Raw genomic sequence first — 23,300 nt, forward strand, 5'->3', positions numbered from 1 at the left:
GACTTTGAGTCTGAACTGTTGAGTTTTTACCAAACAACAAGCCAAGTGTTCTGTCCTTCTTTGCAAATATAACAGTAAAACATTTGATTTTAAACTGACAATGTATTTACTTTATATACCTAGCAGCTATTGTCACAACATCTTTCTTTTTCTTGTCATTATAGGTTGCGTCGGTCAAGGTTTTTGTTGTTACTTTATGCTCAATATTTTGACCCTTTTTTTTCTCTTTTTGCAGAAATCTTACAAATTAGCAAGTTTGGTTTATTTGAGGAAAACAACATGATTGTTTTTACATATAGATGTTGAATGAATATCATTTTAAAGTTTGTGTTTAGCCTTTGTCACATACTTTGCTCAAAGTAAGTGACAAAGAACGGTATCACCCATGAAAAAAAAGGTTTTAAGGGAAGTTGATAAATTATTACACTGAACTTTAAAAAAATCACAATTATGTAAATCTGTCAAATTAGTGAAGAAAGCAATATATGGATGAGTGTAGTGTTGGGAAGTACAAACAAAAGAGGAGAGACACAAGTCAGAGTGGAAGCCACTTAAATAAGGTGAGTCCTGATGGACTCATGTGTAATGGTCTTCCTGACTCCGCCTACTGTCTGCCCAGCCAGGAAGCCAAAGAAACCTGCAGACAGAGGGCAGGGCGTCACACCTTTTGTCTAGCATTGTAACCACAGTATCTGTTGCTCTCCTGAGTCCTGTGTCCTGTAAACTGCACTGACAGGCTTTGACAGCGATGCGGTTTTCAGGAGTGACTAGTTTGGCAACCATTCACCTGTTGAGCTTTACTAACAGGTACAAGTTAATCTGTTATACATGCAACATGAAAGAGTCAGAGCAACACATTCATTTAAGGGGAAAAAACAGGATTTATTATGATAAGTTCTAACTAACGAATATAATAAGTGAAAGTTTGCACATTTATACTAATTGATTTCTCTTTGTTGCTGCAGCTGAGTAACTTTAGTCTGTGTGTAATCTTCCTCATATGTGAATATTGTTGGTGAGCTATGACGATGGGCTGACAGCAGACTCTGTGATGATTATTATGGTTATATGAAGTTAACTCCGCCCCTTTTATGTGAATGTGTTATTGGAATCTATTGGTTTACTTATCAGGTTGATAACCAGCCTCATGTCTCCGTTAAGCATGATCTCTTATGTCAGGGTTAGTGAAGATAAACCCAAAGAGCCTGGGTGTGTTGCATGATGTTTAATTAAAAAAGATAAGCACAAACAACCGATATTCTTCAAAAAAACTTTATTTTCACATCATTGTATTGTCTAGTGATTCACATAGTAAAGTAAAAGGATAAATAACAACAAAACAAAGCAAAACAACGACTGGAAGATTTCTGAACTCAATGTTTCCCTGAAACATGCCATTGATCTACTCCCAGGATCTGCACACCTTAATTTTGGGTTTGATATAATTTGTCATAGTTACACTGAGTGATCTGACTTGTGAAAAAATAAAGAGTGTCACAGCACATGAGGATACAACTTAACCCATATGATCCAAAAAGGGTTTCCTTTGGATTGTGCTTCTGATCTCATTTAAACCTCGTTTGGTGCTTTTTGGTACGAATCGGTTTCTGGAGCGACTGGCGGTATTGAGGTGTTTTACAGCATGCTTCCCATCACGGAGGCCAACATAGCTGCACCGATGGCGGCGGTGAAGGTCATCTTGGTGGATGGAGCGCCGCTGACTTGGGTTGGGTTGCACTTGTCTGTTGAGCAGCAGTCAAGTCTAACCTCGTAGGCCACAGACAGGAGGGATAAGGTGTTGTTGGTTGTTGCGTTGCAGCCAGCAGGCTCCCTGCAGCCCTGAGTGTTGAAGCCCACAGTGCTTGAAACTGATGGGAAAGCTGAGGAGATAAAAAAAAAAATGTGTTAGAAGGGGGAGGTAACTTTGTATATTTGAGTTTGTCGCTATATGTCACAGGAAGTGATTTGAATCCAATCATGCCTGTGCTGTGGTGTAATGTTTGGATGGAAGAGGTGTGAGGAGATGACTTACATGCTTTCCCAGTGAAGCAGACGCTGGTATTGGTCGAACAGGTTTCCTGTGATAAGCTAATGCAGAAGCCGAGCAGACCATAGCTGCATTTGTTGCAGCTCAGGGAATCCACTGAAACACACACACAGGAAACACAAACGTTAAAATGAATGATTAAGAAAAGAAATGTGTTTTTTCTGTCTCCATTCTCTTGCTGAGTTCTGAGTTCTAAATGTTCATATCATTGCAGAGTTAATGTTTTTGAACTATCTTTGTTGATGATCCATCCCTAAAGGGATGTACATTGTAAAATTAACTCAATTTACAAGCTTCCTATTCGTCCCGAGACTAAAGAACATCAAATCAATCAATAAAATAAGAAAAACCTTTACGTCGAGTATATCGAACTTTCATAGTATTTGACAAATGTTTATCAGGCTCCGTTACTCCAGTTATTCAAAGAGCTCTCTAATATGACTTTTGATGAAAACACTTATATTGACATTGATGTATCTGTAAAAGTCTTTTGTTGACCTTTCATCATGACCTATTGTCAGATCTTTAAGTTCTCAGCGAACATTCTTCTAGGGGGAGTCTTAGTGCCACCACACCTTGAGCCAAACAGAAGTTGTAAGGCCCCACCCAAGATAGCTACACAATCAAACTCTGAATAACATTTCAAGAAGCCATCCTGTTACTTTTAACGTTTTCAAAGATCAATCGAGAGCAAACCATCCGGTATCAGAGGAGGCATATCAGTAGAGATATAAACAAGCTGTCTTAGGTTGCTCAAAGTTTAAGTTTCACCTGTCAGAGCTTGAGATATCTGCCTCTTAGACTTTTACCATCACCCCTAAGTTAAGGAGTATCATGGAGTGTCTGTTGTGGGGCTCAAAGCGTTGATGAAATTGAGAGAAATCTATCTTTCTGCTGTCAGATATAACACAACTACTTTGTTCCAATCAAGTATTCCCCCTCAGAATTGCAAATAATAGTTTTTGGTAAGCAACAATGATTTTTAGGGGGCACAATGAAAATCTGTACATTTTAGTATCAAATGTCTCTGAATTTTGGCATACACATCTGAAACCATCAGGTTTGCTGGATATCATCAAGGATGCTCATTATTCAATAAATCAAGGCAATGGCATCATTTTGATCTGTCAGCACATACAAATAAATTCACCTGAGATATGTAGCTTTATATCAAATTTATACACTAAAGATTTTATCAATTTAAGCATTTCCCACCTTTAAAAAAAAAATCAAGATTCATCTTCAAAAGAGGAACCTTTATAGTGTATTTTTCATATTAAATACATTTTAACAATTCTTTAAAATACAAAGCCAGATCGTTTGCCTGGTTTTTGTTCTCGATTTTTTGCCTTTTAAAAGTTCTACATCTTAAATCCCTGATTAATCATCCAGTTTGTTGTTTCTCTTACCCAGCATGAAAGATGCAACTGCGACAAGGACTCCAATTAGGATCTTTCCCATTTTGATGTGTCGGTTTGGTTCCTGGCTTTTCGGCTTAAAGTAAAAAATCCTGTGATGGGATGCTGCCTGAAGGGAGACTGAGGAGCCTGCTTGGTGGGGCCTGAGATTTATACCTGGAGACAGGTGATGGGAGGGGTGAAAAAGGCGGGGGGTTCAAGTCTTCTGTCTTCAACTTCACCTCGGGGGAAATGTCACTGAGAGTAGAAAATGGGGTAGGGCTTAATTGAAAACCAAGTGTTGTACAAACTGACCCCACCTGTCGGGCAAGTCACAGAATGAGTCATTCATGTGTGACAGAATCACAAGGTTTAAACATTTGCACAATAAAGAAGAGCTCAATCACATAAAAACACTTCAGTTAGTTTAAAAATACACATTAAAATAATTTCTAAGACCAAAACTTGATAATTTCTAGTCTTTTTCATTTATTACAGCAATAAAACAGAAGAAGAATTTAGTAAGTTATTACATATAAAATGGAAGGGCACCAAATGCTCCTCTTTAGGACGCTGAAATCAGAGAATATTTAGCATTTTAATTTGAAACTAAATGTGTTTATCAGACTGTTCCCTGTGCTTTACAATAAGGGAGTCTACATACGGCATTAACATCTTGTATGTTTGTATCTGTCATCAGGATTCAAATTACTGGTTAGACTTTGATCAAACTTGATGAACGGATATAGAGAGAGGGCCAAAGAACAAGACATTCAACCCAAACTAGATGAGGATCAAACTCATGAAGAAATAACTTGACACCAGACCGTTGTCATGAACAAGCAAACATAACGCGACCAAATCACAAACAAACAATAACAATGTGATATCTATGACGCAACTTCAAATCAGATATCACTTTCATGCCAAAACCAGTAATGTCTCCCCACCATGGAGCACTGAAACCTGAGGAACCAGTCAGTCTTGCAGGACTGCATTGAGGTGAGAAACATTCAGGATGAGGAAACCAAATCACACCAGTAACACCACACGCTGTTATTCCCACCAGTTTGGATTTTTATTGCATTCTTCAAATTACATTCCCAGTTTCACAAAAAGCAATCCAGAAACACATTTCTGTTCAGGAAACGCAAAGTTTTGATTTTAGAAACCGTATGATAAAAAGGTCAGACATTTTCCAAATTGCTGCCATGTTGATATCATTTCAATATCTGCAAACAAAATAGTCAATTTAAATCTTCCTCCCTGCAGTTTTATATACATTCATAGCTAGCAAGATAAACTATAGCTTTTACCCGACAGTTAAGTATTAATGTGCAGTGTGGATTTGACACAATCATCAAAAATCAAACAAAAAGGTTGATGGATATTTGTGTCAGAAAACAAGAACAAAATACAAAATAACAGACAAAAGCCAAGGGACAGTTTTACAGGTTAGCTTAACATTTACAAAGTAAACAGGAAGCAAAACGCAATAAATGAAATGATTAGGAATAGAAATATTCATAAGAGCTCTGATATGGACATTTCATTCAGGTTTCTTTAAAATGGTGTTACAGTGGGTCAAAGTTAATGAATTCTGGGACTAGTTCAGAAGTATGAAAAGTGCGCTCATTCCGCTCTTTGTTGCATGGAGTTAGATACAATCCATACTACTTTTTTGTGTGCATCTTAAACATTCTAAACACAAGAAAAACAGCTATCCAATATGCCATCTACCACATTCAGAGCCAGTTCATTAGCTAGGAGAATAATGTTTTCATCGGACAGAGCCAGGCTAGCGCTTTCCAGTAGATATGCTAATTTAAGCTAACTGTAATGGAGCGTCATATTTAACAAATCTTCAAACAAATATACTGTAAGCCCATTTTTAAAGTGACTGCTCAAGCTGTAATGAAACTAATTCAGGTTCACACACATGATCCAGCTCGTGACACTTTTAATCATCATAAATTTGATTTTTTTTCCATTCAGAATGTTGCATGATGTTTAATTAAAAAAAGATAAACACAAACAACCGATATTCTTCAAAAAAACTTTATTTTCACATCATTGTATTGTCTAGTGATTCACATAGTAAAGTAAAAGGATAAATAACAACAAAACAAAGCAAAACAACGACTGGAAGATTTCTGAACTCAATGTTTCCCTGAAACATGCCATTGATCTACTCCCAGGATCTGCACACCTTAATTTTGGGTTTGATATAATTTGTCATAGTTACACTGAGTGATCTGACTTGTGAAAAAATAAAGAGTGTCACAGCACATGAGGATACAACTTAACCCATATGATCCAAAAAGGGTTTCCTTTGGATTGTGCTTCTGATCTCATTTAAACCTCGTTTGGTGCTTTTTGGTACGAATCGGTTTCTGGAGCGACTGGCGGTATTGAGGTGTTTTACAGCATGCTTCCCATCACGGAGGCCAACATAGCTGCACCGATGGCGGCGGTGAAGGTCATCTTGGTGGATGGAGCGCCGCTGACTTGGGTTGGGTTGCACTTGTCTGTTGAGCAGCAGTCAAGTCTAACCTCGTAGGCCACAGACAGGAGGGATAAGGTGTTGTTGGTTGTTGCGTTGCAGCCAGCAGGCTCCCTGCAGCCCTGAGTGTTGAAGCCCACAGTGCTTGAAACTGATGGGAAAGCTGAGGAGATAAAAAAAAAAATGTGTTAGAAGGGGGAGGTAACTTTGTATATTTGAGTTTGTCGCTATATGTCACAGGAAGTGATTTGAATCCAATCATGCCTGTGCTGTGGTGTAATGTTTGGATGGAAGAGGTGTGAGGAGATGACTTACATGCTTTCCCAGTGAAGCAGACGCTGGTATTGGTCGAACAGGTTTCCTGTGATAAGCTAATGCAGAAGCCGAGCAGACCATAGCTGCATTTGTTGCAGCTCAGGGAATCCACTGAAACACACACACAGGAAACACAAACGTTAAAATGAATGATTAAGAACATAAATGTGTTTTTTCTGTCTCCATTCTCTTGCTGAGTTCTGAGTTCTAAATGTTCATATCATTGCAGAGTTAATGTTTTTGAACTATCTTTGTTGATGATCCATCCCTAAAGGGATGTACATTGTAAAATTAACTCAATTTACAAGCTTCCTATTCGTCCCGAGACTAAAGAACATCAAATCAATCAATAAAATAAGAAAAACCTTTACGTCGAGTATATCGAACTTTCATAGTATTTGACAAATGTTTATCAGGCTCCGTTACTCCAGTTATTCAAAGAGCTCTCTAATATGACTTTTGATGAAAACACTTATATTGACATTGATGTATCTGTAAAAGTCTTTTGTTGACCTTTCATCATGACCTATTGTCAGATCTTTAAGTTCTCAGCGAACATTCTTCTAGGGGGAGTCTTAGTGCCACCACACCTTGAGCCAAACAAAAGTTGTAAGGCCCCACCCAAGATAGCTACACAATCAAACTCTGAATAACATTTCAAGAAGCCATCCTGTTACTTTTAACGTTTTCAAAGATCAATCGAGAGCAAACCATCCGGTATCAGAGGAGGCATATCAGTAGAGATATAAACAAGCTGTCTTAGGTTGCTCAAAGTTTAAGTTTCACCTGTCAGAGCTTGAGATATCTGCCTCTTAGACTTTTACCATCACCCCTAAATTAAGGAGTATCATGGAGTGTCTGTTGTGGGGCTCAAAGCGTTGATGAAATTGAGAGAAATCTATCTTTCTGCTGTCAGATATAACACAACTACTTTGTTCCAATCAAGTATTCCCCCTCAGAATTGCAAATAATAGTTTTTGGTAAGCAACAATGATTTTTAGGGGGCACAATGAAAATCTGTACATTTTAGTATCAAATGTCTCTGAATTTTGGCATACACATCTGAAACCATCAGGTTTGCTGGATATCATCAAGGATGCTCATTATTCAATAAATCAAGGCAATGGCATCATTTTGATCTGTCAGCACATACAAATAAATTCACCTGAGATATGTAGCTTTATATCAAATTTATACACTAAAGATTTTATCAATTTAAGCATTTCCCACCTTTAAAAAAAAAATCAAGATTCATCTTCAAAAGAGGAACCTTTATAGTGTATTTTTCATATTAAATACATTTTAACAATTCTTTAAAATACAAAGCCAGATCGTTTGCCTGGTTTTTGTTCTCGATTTTTTGCCTTTTAAAAGTTCTGCATCTTAAATCCCTGATTAATCATCCAGTTTGTTGTTTCTCTTACCCAGCATGAAAGATGCAACTGCGACAAGGACTCCAATTAGGATCTTTCCCATTTTGATGTGTCGGTTTGGTTCCTGGCTTTTCGGCTTAAAGTAAAAAATCCTGTGATGGGATGCTGCCTGAAGGGAGACTGAGGAGCCTGCTTGGTGGGGCCTGAGATTTATACCTGGAGACAGGTGATGGGAGGGGTGAAAAAGGCGGGGGGTTCAAGTCTTCTGTCTTCAACTTCACCTCGGGGGAAATGTCACTGAGAGTAGAAAATGGGGTAGGGCTTAATTGAAAACCAAGTGTTGTACAAACTGACCCCACCTGTCGGGTAAGTCACAGAATGAGTCATTCATGTGTGACAGAATCACAAGGTTTAAACATTTGCACAATAAAGAAGAGCTCAATCACATAAAAACACTTCAGTTAGTTTAAAAATACACATTAAAATAATTTCTAAGACCAAAACTTGATAATTTCTAGTCTTTTTCATTTATTACAGCAATAAAACAGAAGAAGAATTTAGTAAGTTATTACATATAAAATGGAAGGGCACCAAATGCTCCTCTTTAGGACGCTGAAATCAGAGAATATTTAGCATTTTAATTTGAAACTAAATGTGTTTATCAGACTGTTCCCTGTGCTTTACAATAAGGGAGTCTACATACGGCATTAACATCTTGTATGTTTGTATCTGTCATCAGGATTCAAATTACTGGTTAGACTTTGATCAAACTTGATGAACGGATATAGAGAGAGGGCCAAAGAACAAGACATTCAACCCAAACTAGATGAGGATCAAACTCATGAAGAAATAACTTGACACCAGACCGTTGTCATGAACAAGCAAACATAACGCGACCAAATCACAAACAAACAATAACAATGTGATATCTATGACGCAACTTCAAATCAGATATCACTTTCATGCCAAAACCAGTAATGTCTCCCCACCATGGAGCACTGAAACCTGAGGAACCAGTCAGTCTTGCAGGACTGCATTGAGGTGAGAAACATTCAGGATGAGGAAACCAAATCACACCAGTAACACCACACGCTGTTATTCCCACCAGTTTGGATTTTTATTGCATTCTTCAAATTACATTCCCAGTTTCACAAAAAGCAATCCAGAAACACATTTCTGTTCAGGAAACGCAAAGTTTTGATTTTAGAAACCGTATGATAAAAAGGTCAGACATTTTCCAAATTGCTGCCATGTTGATATCATTTCAATATCTGCAAACAAAATAGTCAATTTAAATCTTCCTCCCTGCAGTTTTATATACATTCATAGCTAGCAAGATAAACTATAGCTTTTACCCGACAGTTAAGTATTAATGTGCAGTGTGGATTTGACACAATCATCAAAAATCAAACAAAAAGGTTGATGGATATTTGTGTCAGAAAACAAGAACAAAATACAAAATAACAGACAAAAGCCAAGGGACAGTTTTACAGGTTAGCTTAACATTTACAAAGTAAACAGGAAGCAAAACGCAATAAATGAAATGATTAGGAATAGAAATATTCATAAGAGCTCTGATATGGACATTTCATTCAGGTTTCTTTAAAATGGTGTTACAGTGGGTCAAAGTTAATGAATTCTGGGACTAGTTCAGAAGTATGAAAAGTGCGCTCATTCCGCTCTTTGTTGCATGGAGTTAGATACAATCCATACTACTTTTTTGTGTGCATCTTAAACATTCTAAACACAAGAAAAACAGCTATCCAATATGCCATCTACCACATTCAGAGCCAGTTCATTAGCTAGGAGAATAATGTTTTCATCGGACAGAGCCAGGCTAGCGCTTTCCAGTAGATATGCTAATTTAAGCTAACTGTAATGGAGCGTCATATTTAACAAATCTTCAAACAAATATACTGTAAGCCCATTTTTAAAGTGACTGCTCAAGCTGTAATGAAACTAATTCAGGTTCACGCACATGATCCAGCTGGTGACACTTGTAATCATCAACTAACTTTGAATTTTTTCCCATATAGAATTGGGACGGTTCACTGATTAATCTTAAAATATGTTTTAAAAGAAAGGAAAAATTTTAACTGATGTACATGTGTGTTAAATAAAAAGAGAACGATGCACCTCAAAGACAGTAAAGTCAAGACCCATGTGTGTGTGTGTGTGTGTGTGTGTTTATGTGTGTTTCCACTCCGTCATCCTGCGCTGCGTTTTTTGTCAAACCAGGATGTTGGCCACATACAGAGCAGTGATGGTGGCGAGGGTCACGCTCAGCCCGGTGGACCCGGGCAGACCTGGGGCGGCGTTGCACAGATCCGTGTCGCAGCACGTCTTCGTCAGGCTGTAGACGCTGGAGTTGGAGTCAGACTTCGGGAAGTTCACATCTTTGGTCTTGTTGCACTCAGCCACTTTTAGACAGCCCTTCGTGGTGATATCCAGAACGCCGACTGTGAAAAGACAGCGAAAACAAGCGTTGTCAGTGTTGATTGCTGTTTGTGGTTGACTGAAATATTTTGGCTTCAGTTACTCGTACAGTGTTTGTTGTTGGCTGAAGACCTTGTAACTCCAGTTTGTCCAACTTTCAAGCTACAATAGAAAAGGCTTAAAACATTTAGATCTCCATGTTATGCCTGATGTTGCACCTCAGCTTTTCTAAGGTCATAGTGTACCACGCTCTATTGGCGCTTAGCCTATTGCTTCACTCAACCAATCAAAGGAAACTGTTACCAACTTCACCTTATAAAGGCCTTTCAAATTGTATTTAAAGGCTTTATATGCGTCAGAGTTTTCAGAGTCCTATCTTCAGCTTGTTTACATCGCCTGGACGGCCGGCTGACTCCTCCCCTCGTGTATAAAAGTTGTTTAATTGAGGGACTAGAGAAAAGAAGAATAACATACTGTACTCACTGCTTAACTGTGTTTCTAGATCACGCTCATTTCAGGTAAATTTACATGCAGTGTGAAGATACGAGCATAATAAAGATCGCTAGCATTAGCATGCTAACACAACAATGCAGCGCGAGTTGTTTTGGTTTCATGCTGGTGCTCAAGGGCGACACCTGCTGGATCAAAACATCACATAAAGCCTTTAATAATAAGATTAAAGCCAAATAATTTTCAACAAATCAATTTTTGTTGCTAGTTTTAATAGAGCGGAAATATACAAGTTCTGTAACATATTTCAGGTTGTTTGCAAAGATTGCTTTCACATTACAGGTAACAATACATTTACTTTAAATAGTAATATTAAAATCTATTCTTTTAAAAGACCGCTCAGTAACCCTCTAACTATTTCAACGAGGGATCGATCCAGCTTGTTCAGCTCAGCTTTGTGGACATCTGCGATCATAATCGGCTTTTCAAAAATAAAGATAAATAGTTACTTTCAGCCAACCTAAATTGCGTTCAGCTTTTACAACTGCTTATTTGTTAGCTTATTACCATTTAGTTGGTTTATTACCTTCCCCTTTTTAGCTGCGCTTTAATAACATTTAGCAACAGCTGTTTTTAAGCTAACTGTTCCTTTTTTTTCATTACTGTTAGCATTTTGAAATGCCCTTGTACATAAAGCTAACTAACAACTGCATATTTTTAGCTAACTATTCATTTCTTCCAATAGCCTACTTTAACAGCCATTTCATTACATTTAGGTAAACTTTTAAGCTAACTTTTAATTTTGTATTGTCACTTTTATCAGCCAAACTACTGTAGGCTACTTATCTTTAGCTAATCACTAATTTCATCACTATTAGCTAACGATCTTATCTTCAGCTTTAATAAAAAAACACATCTAAAAACACGAACTAACTGATTAGCTAACTGTTTGACCAGGTTATATTCCAGCCAAATACCATAACTTCTGATGTTTGAGCAAACTATTATCCTAGATTCAGGGGGACTACAATCATATATGAACATTTTCGGTAGAATTGATCGTCTTTTGTTTTCTTTAAATTGCAGTTTTAGGAGCTAGACGGGGGGGGGGGGGGGGGGGGGATTAGCGCATTATGCCTTACTAAATACAGTAAGGTTCCTTTAATATGTCCTTGACTCGGGTTAATAGGCAGCTTACTTTATCACTTCAGTAGTTGATAAGTTGAACTCTTCAACAATTCTCAACACCTCGCAATCTGCAGGAATTTCCCCTGAGATGAATGTGCTCCTGGATGGGAAATCAATACCTCAAATAACTAGTTACTTTATTTTATTGGCACTGTTGTTGTGACAGAATAAAAAAAATCCTTTTGACAAATGCCAAATGTCCTGGTTTGTTTCCGTTACACAGCTATGTAATTTAGAGAATGCAACTGGTGTCGTTTTATGACAGCGATGACAACCTTAGCTCAGGAGAATGTGGTCCAGTAAGATTTTTAACTTCTAAGCTCCTTACCTGCCGTCCCTTTACCACTGAAGCAGTGTTCTCCGCTGTCACACGTCTTCTTAGTGGTGAAGCACAGGTCGAAGAGGCCAAGTTTGCAATTGTAGCACTGCAGGGCTTGACCTGGAAACAGTAAGAGAGAAGAGGAGAAAGAACGGTAGGATTAGTGTTTAGAGCTTTGAAACAACCCTTTAATTAGGAAGTTCAAATGTAGGCAGATACATAGATAGATAGAAAAGGTCTTTGTTGACGACTGAGACCGTTTCTGTGGCAAAAAAAAAAAAGTGTCCGATGGTCGTGAGACACGAGTGACCAACAATGACCTCTAGCATGGGGGAAGTGTTTTAGTCAAGGTCACAGCAGCTGGATGTTTGTGATTCAGTCGTTACTGAAACAGTTTAACCTGAGAGTCAGTGTTCACTTATTCAGTATTATACATAGAGTTAATATGCTATTCATCTCAGAGATAATATTACTGTTTGACTTTTTATAAACATTTATTTATTTTAAATCGTGCACATTAATGAACATCTTCATGTAAATATGCCAGATTGTAGCAAAAGGTTAATTTCCATCTGTAGTTCCTTGGCAGGTTGTTGGTACACACAAATACAAATGTACATAAAACCAAACAACTAGTAATGACCAAACAACATAAACTGTACATTAGTTGACAGAGACACAAATAAACAAGCATAAAAAGTGGCTGTACGATGTCCTGAGTGGTTCAAGTGCCCGCTACAGGAGGTAAAGTGCTGTAGTACTGCACATGATTATGAGGTACTGATGAAAATCGCATTGGCCCAAACGACATGACACACATTTAAGTCCTGGTAGAAGAATCTCTGATCTCCTTATACGTGTTCCCATTTTTACACCCATTACTTTTTATTATTATTATTCACCAATTCTTGCAGATACAATTCTCTTATTCCAGATCCTTGTGATGTCACAGTTTGTTTGTTCGTTTTTTGTTGTTTGTCCTGTGCCAGATTGCTTTCCCTGCATAAAAATGGATGAGTGAATGAATGAGGGATTTTGAACTGTGTAAACACGGCATGAACCCTTTTTAACTTTACAGCTGTGATTAGTTTCCAGACAGAGACAAACGAGCGCAGACTTCAGATTATAGTACCCTGTTTGGAAGCAGTAAACTTAAACCATTAGTTTGAACGACGGGAACACCGAGGTCGCTATATAGACGAGGGTATGTTGACATAAGCTTGTCTTACAGATAACAGGTTAACAAAGGATGCTTTTTAGGAGTTTCCAAACCAGTTTGGAGAGTGAGGTCACATGAGGTTTTTTTTTTTTTTACAACTGCACAGCAAGCAAACGAGGAAACCCCCCCGAGCAGCATGCAGTGATGAATCTGAGGCAACCAAATGGATTTTTATAATTATACAGCGACATTATCAAATAGAGAAATATGTTTCAGGATATCTTGGCCTCTGCTGCATCTATCCCAAGGGAGATCTGGGCTTCATGTGTCCCTCATGATTTGCAACATGATCACATTTCAACATTAGCTGTGTTATTATGCAGATATCAACGATCTTATTGATTAAAAATATCATGGAAAATACATGCAAAACAGCAAATGTTGTGTACACATGTAAGGAAAATGTAATAAAGTTAACCAAGGGGCTGCTTAGGCAATGTTTTATCCTGGAAATACAAAGTTCACAATGTTTTGAGAGACTGACATTTATGAGATCATGCTGAAGTTAAATCCTCCGCCTCACGTAAGCTGAGATGACAAAGATCCTGTTCTTTTTAGAAACTGATGTGCACCTGTAAAGTTCATCTATTAATGTTGCTCAGATAAAGAACATTGAACTTAAACGATACCTGCAAGTTAATTAGAGGCCCTGTTTTATGATAAAGTGGGTTGGACCTTGGACACACTCCAAGCTAAATAAATGTCAGTCAGAGCATTAAAGTCACAGTCAGGAGCTGCAAGTTACATAAAGCTACTTCAGGACATTTTAAATTCTCATGAGATCCCCAGGAGTGCTGACACCATCTGTTTGTAAATTTATAAATAAAAGACAACATATTCTATGCTGTCTGTTGCCTCTGTGACGTAGAGATACTACAGTTTAACTCTGGAGAAACCTGTCGCTCCAGTTACGACATGGCTTAGCCCTCCTGGAGCCGTTCTCTAACATAAAGACTTAGAAATCCCCCTTTCTTCTTGTGTCATGCATTTAGTTTGTTCAGTGTTAACCAGTTAAAGAGGCTTGTGAAGCGCCTCTAAATGTCTGTGTGTTTACGTGCTTTAATCTGTTTTCTCTACAAGACTGCATTTTTTATTTTAAAGGAGGCTAAAATCAAATCAACATTAGGTCCGTTCTGTTGCATCGTACTGCTCAGTTATGTGATTTTTTTTATTTATTTTTTACTGGGGACTGCTTACAGGGTCAGCGCTATGTTCCCACATTTCTAAGAATTTTCTCAAAATTAGGCCCTATGTTCCCACAGGGTAGGGTAAGTTACCTTAACCCTAACTGATACAAATATATGAAAAAGGAAATGTGGGAAGATAGGCACGCTCCCCTGCTTACGATAAACAGCAGCATAACAAACAGACTTTCAAGTCAACTCAATCCACACCAACAACGATAACAAACGGCAGCAGTAAGATAACAATGTGAGCGTTGGTATTGGAGGAATGACATCATGCATCAACCTTATTATTTAAAGCCTTGCACAAAGAAACAAACCAATAGAGACTGGCATTAAAACAAATGTGCAGCCATATAAAGGCATGGAATAAGTTATACTGTACTGCAGCACAGACTGATGATAAACAGTTTATAATATGGTGTAAATGGTCCATGACAATCTTGATTCTGAGATAATAAAGTGCAAAGAAAAACATACAATGAATGATTTCACTATATCTGATTAACTGAAGAATTTAAAAAAAAAAGCTCCTTAGATCGATGTCAGATCTGTAGAGATAGATAGATTTAGATATACACATTTATTGTGTCGATTGCTCAAATGCAGGAATCAAAAACTTGTGGAAAAGATGGTAACTGTGCATATATGTGCATCAACACTGTGGAGGGTAAACTCTGCTGGTTACAGCCTGAAAGAGAACTGCTACAGTGTAATTCAATAATACTCAAATGAAATGCTATTTTACTGGTAAATAAATCCAGATATACGAGTTCATATCTGCGATGAAATGAGCAGATACAGATAGTCAATTGTTGATGCCAATATCGGCTGATCGATTAATCGGTCGGGCTTTGATTTGAGCACTAAATGCGTACTGGCCCTTTAACTGAGACGTGCCTTTATTGGACAAAACATGCAACAACATCAGGCTAGTAACAAGAACCGGGATGAGCTTTTATTAAAGCGTTTACGTTTTTCACCGCACTGTCTTCTTTCATCCCGCTGTGAACTTTTCCTATTTAACTTCTGATCATTTTAGCCTCGTTCATTCAGAAACTTATACATATTACACAAAGTCTGGACGTTTACATAAATCTTGCTCCACCCCTTGTGTATAACGCTGTATCTGTCTTTTGATAATATTCAGAATTACAGATACAAACAGACTTTTTTTATTTAACCTTTATTTATCCAGGAAAGTCCCATTGAGATTAAAAACCTCTTTTTCAAGAGAGTCCTGGCCAAGAGGCAGCAAAAGTTACACAGTTACACTCACAACATACAGACAGCAATTACAATTATATAAAAAACAATTAAAATGATAAAAAACAGTTACAAGTAAAGGAGGTCGTCTCAAGTTTATTTTTAAGAAGAAAAATGGAGGGAAATCAAATAATCTGACATCAGCACAAATTTAAGAGTCTCACATGGAGTTACATAACGAGTCATTTCTCCAGTCAATGGAAGGCCGACGTAAATGTTTCAGTTTTCAGTTTCTTTCAGCCAGGAGGAATGTTTTTTCGACTGATTTAAAAGCCAATTCTTGAGATGTTTGTAGAGCTGACTCATACATGGACGTACACTGACTGAAGCACTTTGGTGTACAAAAGCATTGTAACAATCTAATCCTCATAACGTCATATAATCGGAAAAATTATCACAAGCACGGGTCATTTTGGCTGTACTGAAAGCCTTAACGTCCTGTGGGACAGCCCCATTTCAATCACAATACGTTTGAGGGGGAGACACACCCACACTTTTGAACGCAAACAGCCACACACCCTGTCACACTGGTTTCGGTTACACCCGAGCTCGAGAGGTTCATGGTTCCCCCTTCTAATCCTTAAACTTCACAAAGTCATTTAAAAATAAACTTTGTTGTCCAAGTTTGAAACTTTCCAACACAACAGCTTTTTAAAACAATACAATCTTTGGTATTTTAAGGAGTTATAGTATTGTAAAGTAAGCCACATCATTTCCAATGTAATTGTGTAGTTCAGATATGGAGATCCTATAGGACTTCTGTTTGTGTTGCTGTGGCATTGAAACAGCCATCAAAATCATTTGAATTTATTAGTATTATATCAAAGTTTAAATTTCTGGCAGCATGACAACCCTGCTTCAAACATATATTTCCATTATGGAAACACAAACTGGCCATTTATCTGACAACAATACCCCCAAAAACAGCAGAAAAACTGCTCTAAATAGCTCCCTTGCTTGCTTTTGTTGCTCAATGTGCAAACACATGTTGTAAATCAGAATAGTCCTCCTCCTCCTCCTCCTCCTCCTCCTCCTCCTCCTCCGAGGATCAGGTCGGACTGGATTTCAGATGATGCCCAGTGTGTCATTTTATCCATCTGCATACACACACACACACACACACACACACACACCATGCAAATCTGTGTTGCCTAAGACTTTTGCCAGCAGAATGAACCACTGTTGTGGCGGGGGACGGTCTGAGGAGGGACCTCAGAGGTGAAGTCACATTTACTTGCAGAAGCCTAAATCCTCATAATTGGTGATCTCCGTCTCCCATTATGGCAACAGATTAACTACACGAGCAGCACGTATCCTTATAATTATAAAACAGGCTCCGGATGAAAGATGTTGCAAACAGGTGCAGTTAATTACTTTGACAATGGAAGAGGGGATCAGCATGCGCTACATATTTGTTGGATTAATCAATGACGCAGATGGCTGAGTGAATACTAGGTGACAGTGCACGATGTAACCCTTCATATTTGCTGGAGTTCAGTTCTTGGTTGTGCCACACTTAAGAAAAAAAAAAGCCCTCTAGCTGTTCATGTGGCATGCTTACACGTCACTCAACACACATTGTGCATTAGTTCATCGTAAGTGCTGAAAAATGCCTTAAAACAACAACAAAGTATGTGAGGGGTGGAAGAAGTGATCTTATGTACAAGGACTAACAATAGAGTAGAAATACTTTCTAACAGGTTGAATTCCTGCATTCATGTTTAAGAGGTGCATGAGTGGAAGTCCCTCAATTAAACAACTTTTATACACGAGGGGAGGAGTCAGCCGGCCGTCCGGGCGATGTAAACAAAGTGAAGATAGGACTCTGAAAACTCTGAAAACATCACAGACAGTGGGACTCGGGTGTTACACCCATTGTAGACAGTCATGACTCACAGAGTTATTTTCAGAGGATAAACTTGATTTATATTATATTTAAGTGTGAACAATCATATATAAAGACTTTAAAATAAGATTCTTAAAGATTTGGTACTTTTTGTTACAATGGAACGGAGACAGTAACATTATAAAACACAAGGGAAAAAAATGTTGACAACCTATATGGATAACTAAAAAGTTAGAGAAACATAATAATTTAGTTTGAACAGTTTTAAAATTTTAATTTTGTTAAAGTGTTAATATAATGTGGGGCGCCAGTGGCCTAGTGGGTGATTCATACCCCCCCCCCCATGTACAGAGGCTATTTTCCTGAATGTCATTCCACACTCTCTCCTCGATTTCTGACTCTATCCACTGTCCTGTCTCTTCAATAAAAGGTACAAAAAATAAACATTTTTAATAGTCTTTAAGTGTTTCAAACTAGGCGTAACGGAAAAACATAATAATCACATTCAATAGTTTAGGACATGGTATCTTTTCTAAAACGCAAGACGAGTTGTAGATTGTGTAGTTGGAGCTTTCAATAGGCCTTTATTTATCTCTACATCAATCAATCAATGTCAGTCTGTGTCTCTGTTCTCATCTGTACTTCATGAAGCCGTAGTTTATTAAGTGTAGCCTGATGGCTATGTCACGTGCTTTAGGCTGTAGTCCTCGTCGCAGTGCCCGAGGGTTCAAATCCAACCTTTGCTGCACGTCATCCCCAACTCTCTTAAGAAATAAACTACATATCCCATAATTCACTCTACCTTTCAGAATTACTTTTGATGATATCATCTCAGTAGATTCTCCAAACTTGTTTTGTTATTTGTGATTAATGATTGATGTGTCTCCATTTCCCTTCTAAAAAAAATACAATCTGTATCTTACTCTCAACAGTAAGCTGTGTCTTAAAAAGGTTGACACACTCTCATTTGCAAAAAACACAGACGGGGATGTCAAATGTAGTGATTTGCAGTTATTATTTCTCTAACATTGAGATTAAGGTGCTGCAATTCAACTGGGAAAAAAAGGTAAGACTGACTCTGCCTTTGCATTGTTCAGCAGTCTGTGGTGTGTGTAGCAATGAACCATGTTGATTTGAGGTGTGGCCATGTTACTGAATCAAAGTGCAGACTCAGCCCTGCACTGCCCTCTACAGCTCTATCACTGAAACTACAGATCATGGAGTTTCAGCCCGTCAGGTTCATCAAGGAACACAAAATAGAGTCAAACACACAAACAACAGAATAACTAAATATGTTTCAAAATGATTTGTTTGGAGGACTAAACATTCAGTTTGAAGTAGTATCAAGGAAAATACAATTAATGGAGATTTTTTTTTTTGTAGTGTCTTTACAGCACTCACTACTGTGCTGAGATGCAGTACCATAGACTTCCACCAGAGGGCATCCCTGCTGCAAAATATCTTCAAATTGTTTGTTTTTAGTTCAAACAAGTGTTTTTTTCCCCTGATGCCAACATGATGTCATTATCTCAACAAGAGCTTTATACACGTGACTACAGAAACAGCTGAGAAGACGTGAAGTAGTTGCCAAAACAAGCTTCAAACAAGCTCCAAATATTACATTTTTTTTAAATCCATTTCACCTCTTTCTTTTTAGAAAGAGACCGTCTCCCACTCACTTTGTGGAACAACTTTGAAGGAAACATATGTAAACCTCACAAACTTCAATTAAACACACAACTTTGAGTCATGCGCTGTCACATCATCCAACATGTATACAGAAGTCATTTTGAAATACGACATGAGAACAAGTTCATGAGAAATGTTATGACGGGAAATATGCAAAGCCTCCTCTGGATTCAGATAAATGTCATCCCAACACTAAAACATCACTAAAGGTGAAGCTAAACACACCTGGGTGGTTCTGCTGTGATGTGTAAATATCTCGGGTTTGCATTTGGATGTAAGGTGGTTACAGCTCACAAACAATGTCGACATCTTTGAAGGATGGGAGTATCCAGACTGAGAGGAGGAGCATCAAATTACCTCCTCGGAGTTGCGGACTTCACTTATTTTTTTAACGTTAATAAAACAAAACTTGACAATATTCTTAATTCTGAAAATAATTAAAGTCTGAGAACGCATATAATAACACAATAAGTTAACGATGTAGCCTATTGGAAGCCTTTAGCCTATATGTTGCATTTAAGGTCAGTTTGTAACCTCTTACCCTTAAAGCCCGCCCAATTGTTTACTTAGTCTATTAAAACGTCCGGTACTTTAACTTAATGGTTAGCCTACAGTAATAAAGTTTCTTCATCGTTTGCTCAATACTTACTTTTGAGTAACTTTGGCCTCGTTTGTCCTCTACTTAGCAAACGGTTTTACCTGATGGTTCATAACCTTTCGGCTTACTTTTTCAACTTTTGCCCATGTTTTCTAGCTAACTTTTGTCCACGTTTTCTAGCTAGCTTTTTCAACTGTTGTCCACGTTTTCTAGCTAACTTTCGTCCATGTTTTCTAGCTAACTTTTTCCTCCAAAAAAGGTAGATACATTTTTCCTCTGTATATGTACACTACATTGAGCAAACTTTTTCTTCCATTTGTCCATTACTTTGACTTTCTTGTTCTCCACCACTTTAAGCTAACTTATTCTTCCACGAGTCCATTTCTTTAAGCTAACTCTTACAACTGTTCCTCCTTACTTAAAGCTACATTTTACAACTGTGTCTGTTTTCATCAGTAAACTTCTGACCTACAGCTTAGTGTTTTAGCAGCTCAGGTCTAAGGTTTATTGATTAGCGTATGCTTACTACTTTCTATGTGTTTGTTAAAATGAAGCTAAGTGTTAACAATGTTAAATCAACTGTTTCTTCTAGATTTTCTACTTTACGACATCTGGATTCAAAAGTAACCAGATATGAAGACGATCACATTTTTTGTCTATTTTTCTTGAAGCTGAAGCTTTGGAAAACCTCTCAGTGGTCTGTAACATGTTGACTTCGAAAACCAAAACAGACCGCCATCTGAATCATCTGAGTTCCCCTCAGGACACACACACACACACACACACACAGCTGGTCACTTAAACGAAGGATATGAAGTCTCAGTATGTTGAGACAAATATGAATCACTTTTTCTGTCACTAACTCCATTTTATCAAAAGAATTTCAGGCTATAAAAAAGGTCGAAGATATTGCCTGAAAGTGTAAAACAAATTAGAGATTGCAAAATAGTTCCCGCTAGAAAGGGTGTGGTGTGAAACGGGACTCCGTGACAGCTGAGCTGAGGGGATCCCGAGAACAAAAATGCTCAACAATAGCCCCAAAACACAAAAGTAGAACAACAAACAGCCCGTATATAGTAAACGCACTCTGCAGACTACAAGTGGAATTTGAGACTCAAACACAGGGTGAGGAATTTCTCATGAAATGGCTGGCAGGTCGGGACATGATTCAGTCTTTTAATAACGTCTGTGGTACAGAGACGTTCTTTTTTTGTTCTCTCTTTTTCAAACTAGACTGCCTCACCCCAACCTGTAATAACAGCATTAGAGTAAATCATGGGATGTGCACAGAGAGCGAAAACACTGCAGCTACTTTGAGTCATCTGTGGGAATCTGGATTTGACATGTTTTGATAAACTTGGCAAAAAAATGCATATCAATAATCGATTCAAAGTCCTATTTATTCAGATTTCATTAGTCCATCACTAACAAAAGATATTCAGAAGATGAAATCCAATAAATAAGTTTGGCATTTTTAAATCTAGCCAACAAACTCTTATCTTCAGCTCTGAGTGTTGATTGTTGTTAAACTCACAACATTGAGCTTACTATTTCAACCTGTGTCAATAAACAAATTACACCATTTATTCATCCTCTTTAGCTAATCACTTCTGGTTGTGAAGTTCCCTCAGCTAACCATTTCAACTTTTAGTCAGCTATAGGCTGAGTATTCAACTTTTAGCTAACCACTCTAGCCCTTTGTTTATGACTTTAAGATAGCTTTTTCAAACTGTTATTGCATACAGTAGCTGACTATTTACCTGCCTCCAGCTAATTATTTGACCTGCTAATGAATTTGTTCAGTGAACAAACTTTTTATACCTACCAACTTTAATTAACTCAACACATAAACACGCCCGTACATTATAGGCTGACTTTGCAAACTTTGGGAAATTCTTTTAGCTAAATATTTTAACTTCCACTACTTAGGCCTATATAATGAACCTTTGTCAAGTATTTTTTTCATCAACTATTCAAATTGATTTGGGGTTCCTGTTTCAAAACAGTTCACTTTTTACCTGGCTAACTTCTTTTTTTTGAACAGGAAGTGCATTATGGTTCTTTGACATGTCAACCAAAAACAGGATAGATATTACCAGGCTGAATTGTTCATGGTCTCTATAAACAACATCCTACATGAAGTAGGGTGTTGTTCGAGACGATGAGGATCATATTCCACAGAATCAGGAAAAGGTATTAAATCATGATAACACAGCATTAACATATCTCCATTCCATATTTTTGCATGTGCATGAAACCATCCTGGATGTAGGTGTGCATGTCTTGGTCCAGCTGTCATTAAGATGTATTTGTGACCATATCAAAAGCAGAGGGAACACACCCAGTCCAACGAAATCACTAAAACTGCTCTGCACCTTCCAACACTGAGCTCAGCCAGTAAACATGAGAACAAATGTTAGGCTGCACATGACCAAAATCCTCTGAGAGAAAAGTCAAATATTTAAAAGTTTAACTTCAACAAAACGTGTTTGACAGGATTCTGTCCGGAGAGAGAGAAAAAACACGATCATGATCATTCCCAAGATCATGGATGTAAAAATGAGCCTGGTAGCTTTTTGTAGCCTAAAATCACCAAATTAAGAAACTGAATCCTCAAACTTCGAATAAAAGTCCCCTTTAAACACAGAAACCTTAAGGACATGAAGTGATATTTTAAGGTAAACAACCCTGTGTTAAACAAACACCAAACTTCAGGCAGAAAAACACATTTAGATATTTTGTCGGTTAACCTTTTTAAGTTATCTCTGCAATTCCTGTTTTAATTAAAATACAAATAAAATAAAATAAACAGCCTAAATGCGCGTTCAAGTGCTTCGTGATTAAAAAACCTAAAATGAAAACATGCATTAAAAAAAACAAAAAAAACAAGAGTAGGGATATTTTCTTACCGAGAGCAAAACAGAATCCGACTGCGAAAAGCTGGAGGATAATTCTGTTCATCTTTGCAGAAGTGACTTTCAACTGGACTTAGCCTTACTGGGAGAACTGGTCTGGGTGCCTGTGTGAACCGTTATATTACTGATCAAACAACTAACTTTTATCCGCCATCGCTGCATTTATAATCCTCTCCTCCCATCCTAAACGTCACCGTTATCCAATCAGAGGAGGTCTTCTGGGAAGTCCACCCAGTTTTTTTTTGTTTTTTTTTTCTTATTTCCAGCTCTCCCACCTGAAGGAGTCACAGGTAGGCTACATGGGAGGACATGAGCCAGTAAGCAGGGAGGTGACGTTTGGGAAATGAAACATGTATTACCTTACAGTCCTATTATTGTTTAGAAAGTGGTCAAGGGGAATTTTTATTCAGGTGTGGAAAGATCAAGATTCAAGAATCCATTTATTTGTAATTTTTCTCATGTATCTGCATAAAAAAAAAGAAAAAAAAAAAGCTGTAGGCTACTCTCAGCCCCAAGCAGAGTGACAGAAGGAAAAACATGAAACAATTCAAATCT

The 23,300-nt window shown here is 37.7% G+C and overlaps 1 protein-coding gene across 1 annotated transcript; it reads right to left on the minus strand.

Annotated features, from left to right (window-relative positions):
• Positions 1-8,730: 8,730 nt before the first annotated feature.
• On the minus strand, positions 8,731-22,903 carry spaca4l (sperm acrosome associated 4 like). Its single transcript, XM_061059862.1, has 3 exons — positions 22,740-22,903; positions 12,038-12,148; positions 8,731-10,094 (listed from the first exon to the last, which is right to left on the minus strand). The coding sequence occupies exons 1-3, from the start codon at positions 22,789-22,791 to the stop codon at positions 9,865-9,867; spliced, it is 393 nt and encodes a 130-aa protein (XP_060915845.1). The 5' UTR covers positions 22,792-22,903; the 3' UTR covers positions 8,731-9,864.
• Between the last annotated feature and the right edge of the window lie 397 nt (positions 22,904-23,300).

The sequence above is a fragment of the Labrus mixtus genome, chromosome 16 (genome assembly GCF_963584025.1).
Source record: "Labrus mixtus chromosome 16, fLabMix1.1, whole genome shotgun sequence".
In the NCBI taxonomy this organism is placed as follows: Eukaryota; Metazoa; Chordata; class Actinopteri; order Labriformes; family Labridae; genus Labrus; species Labrus mixtus.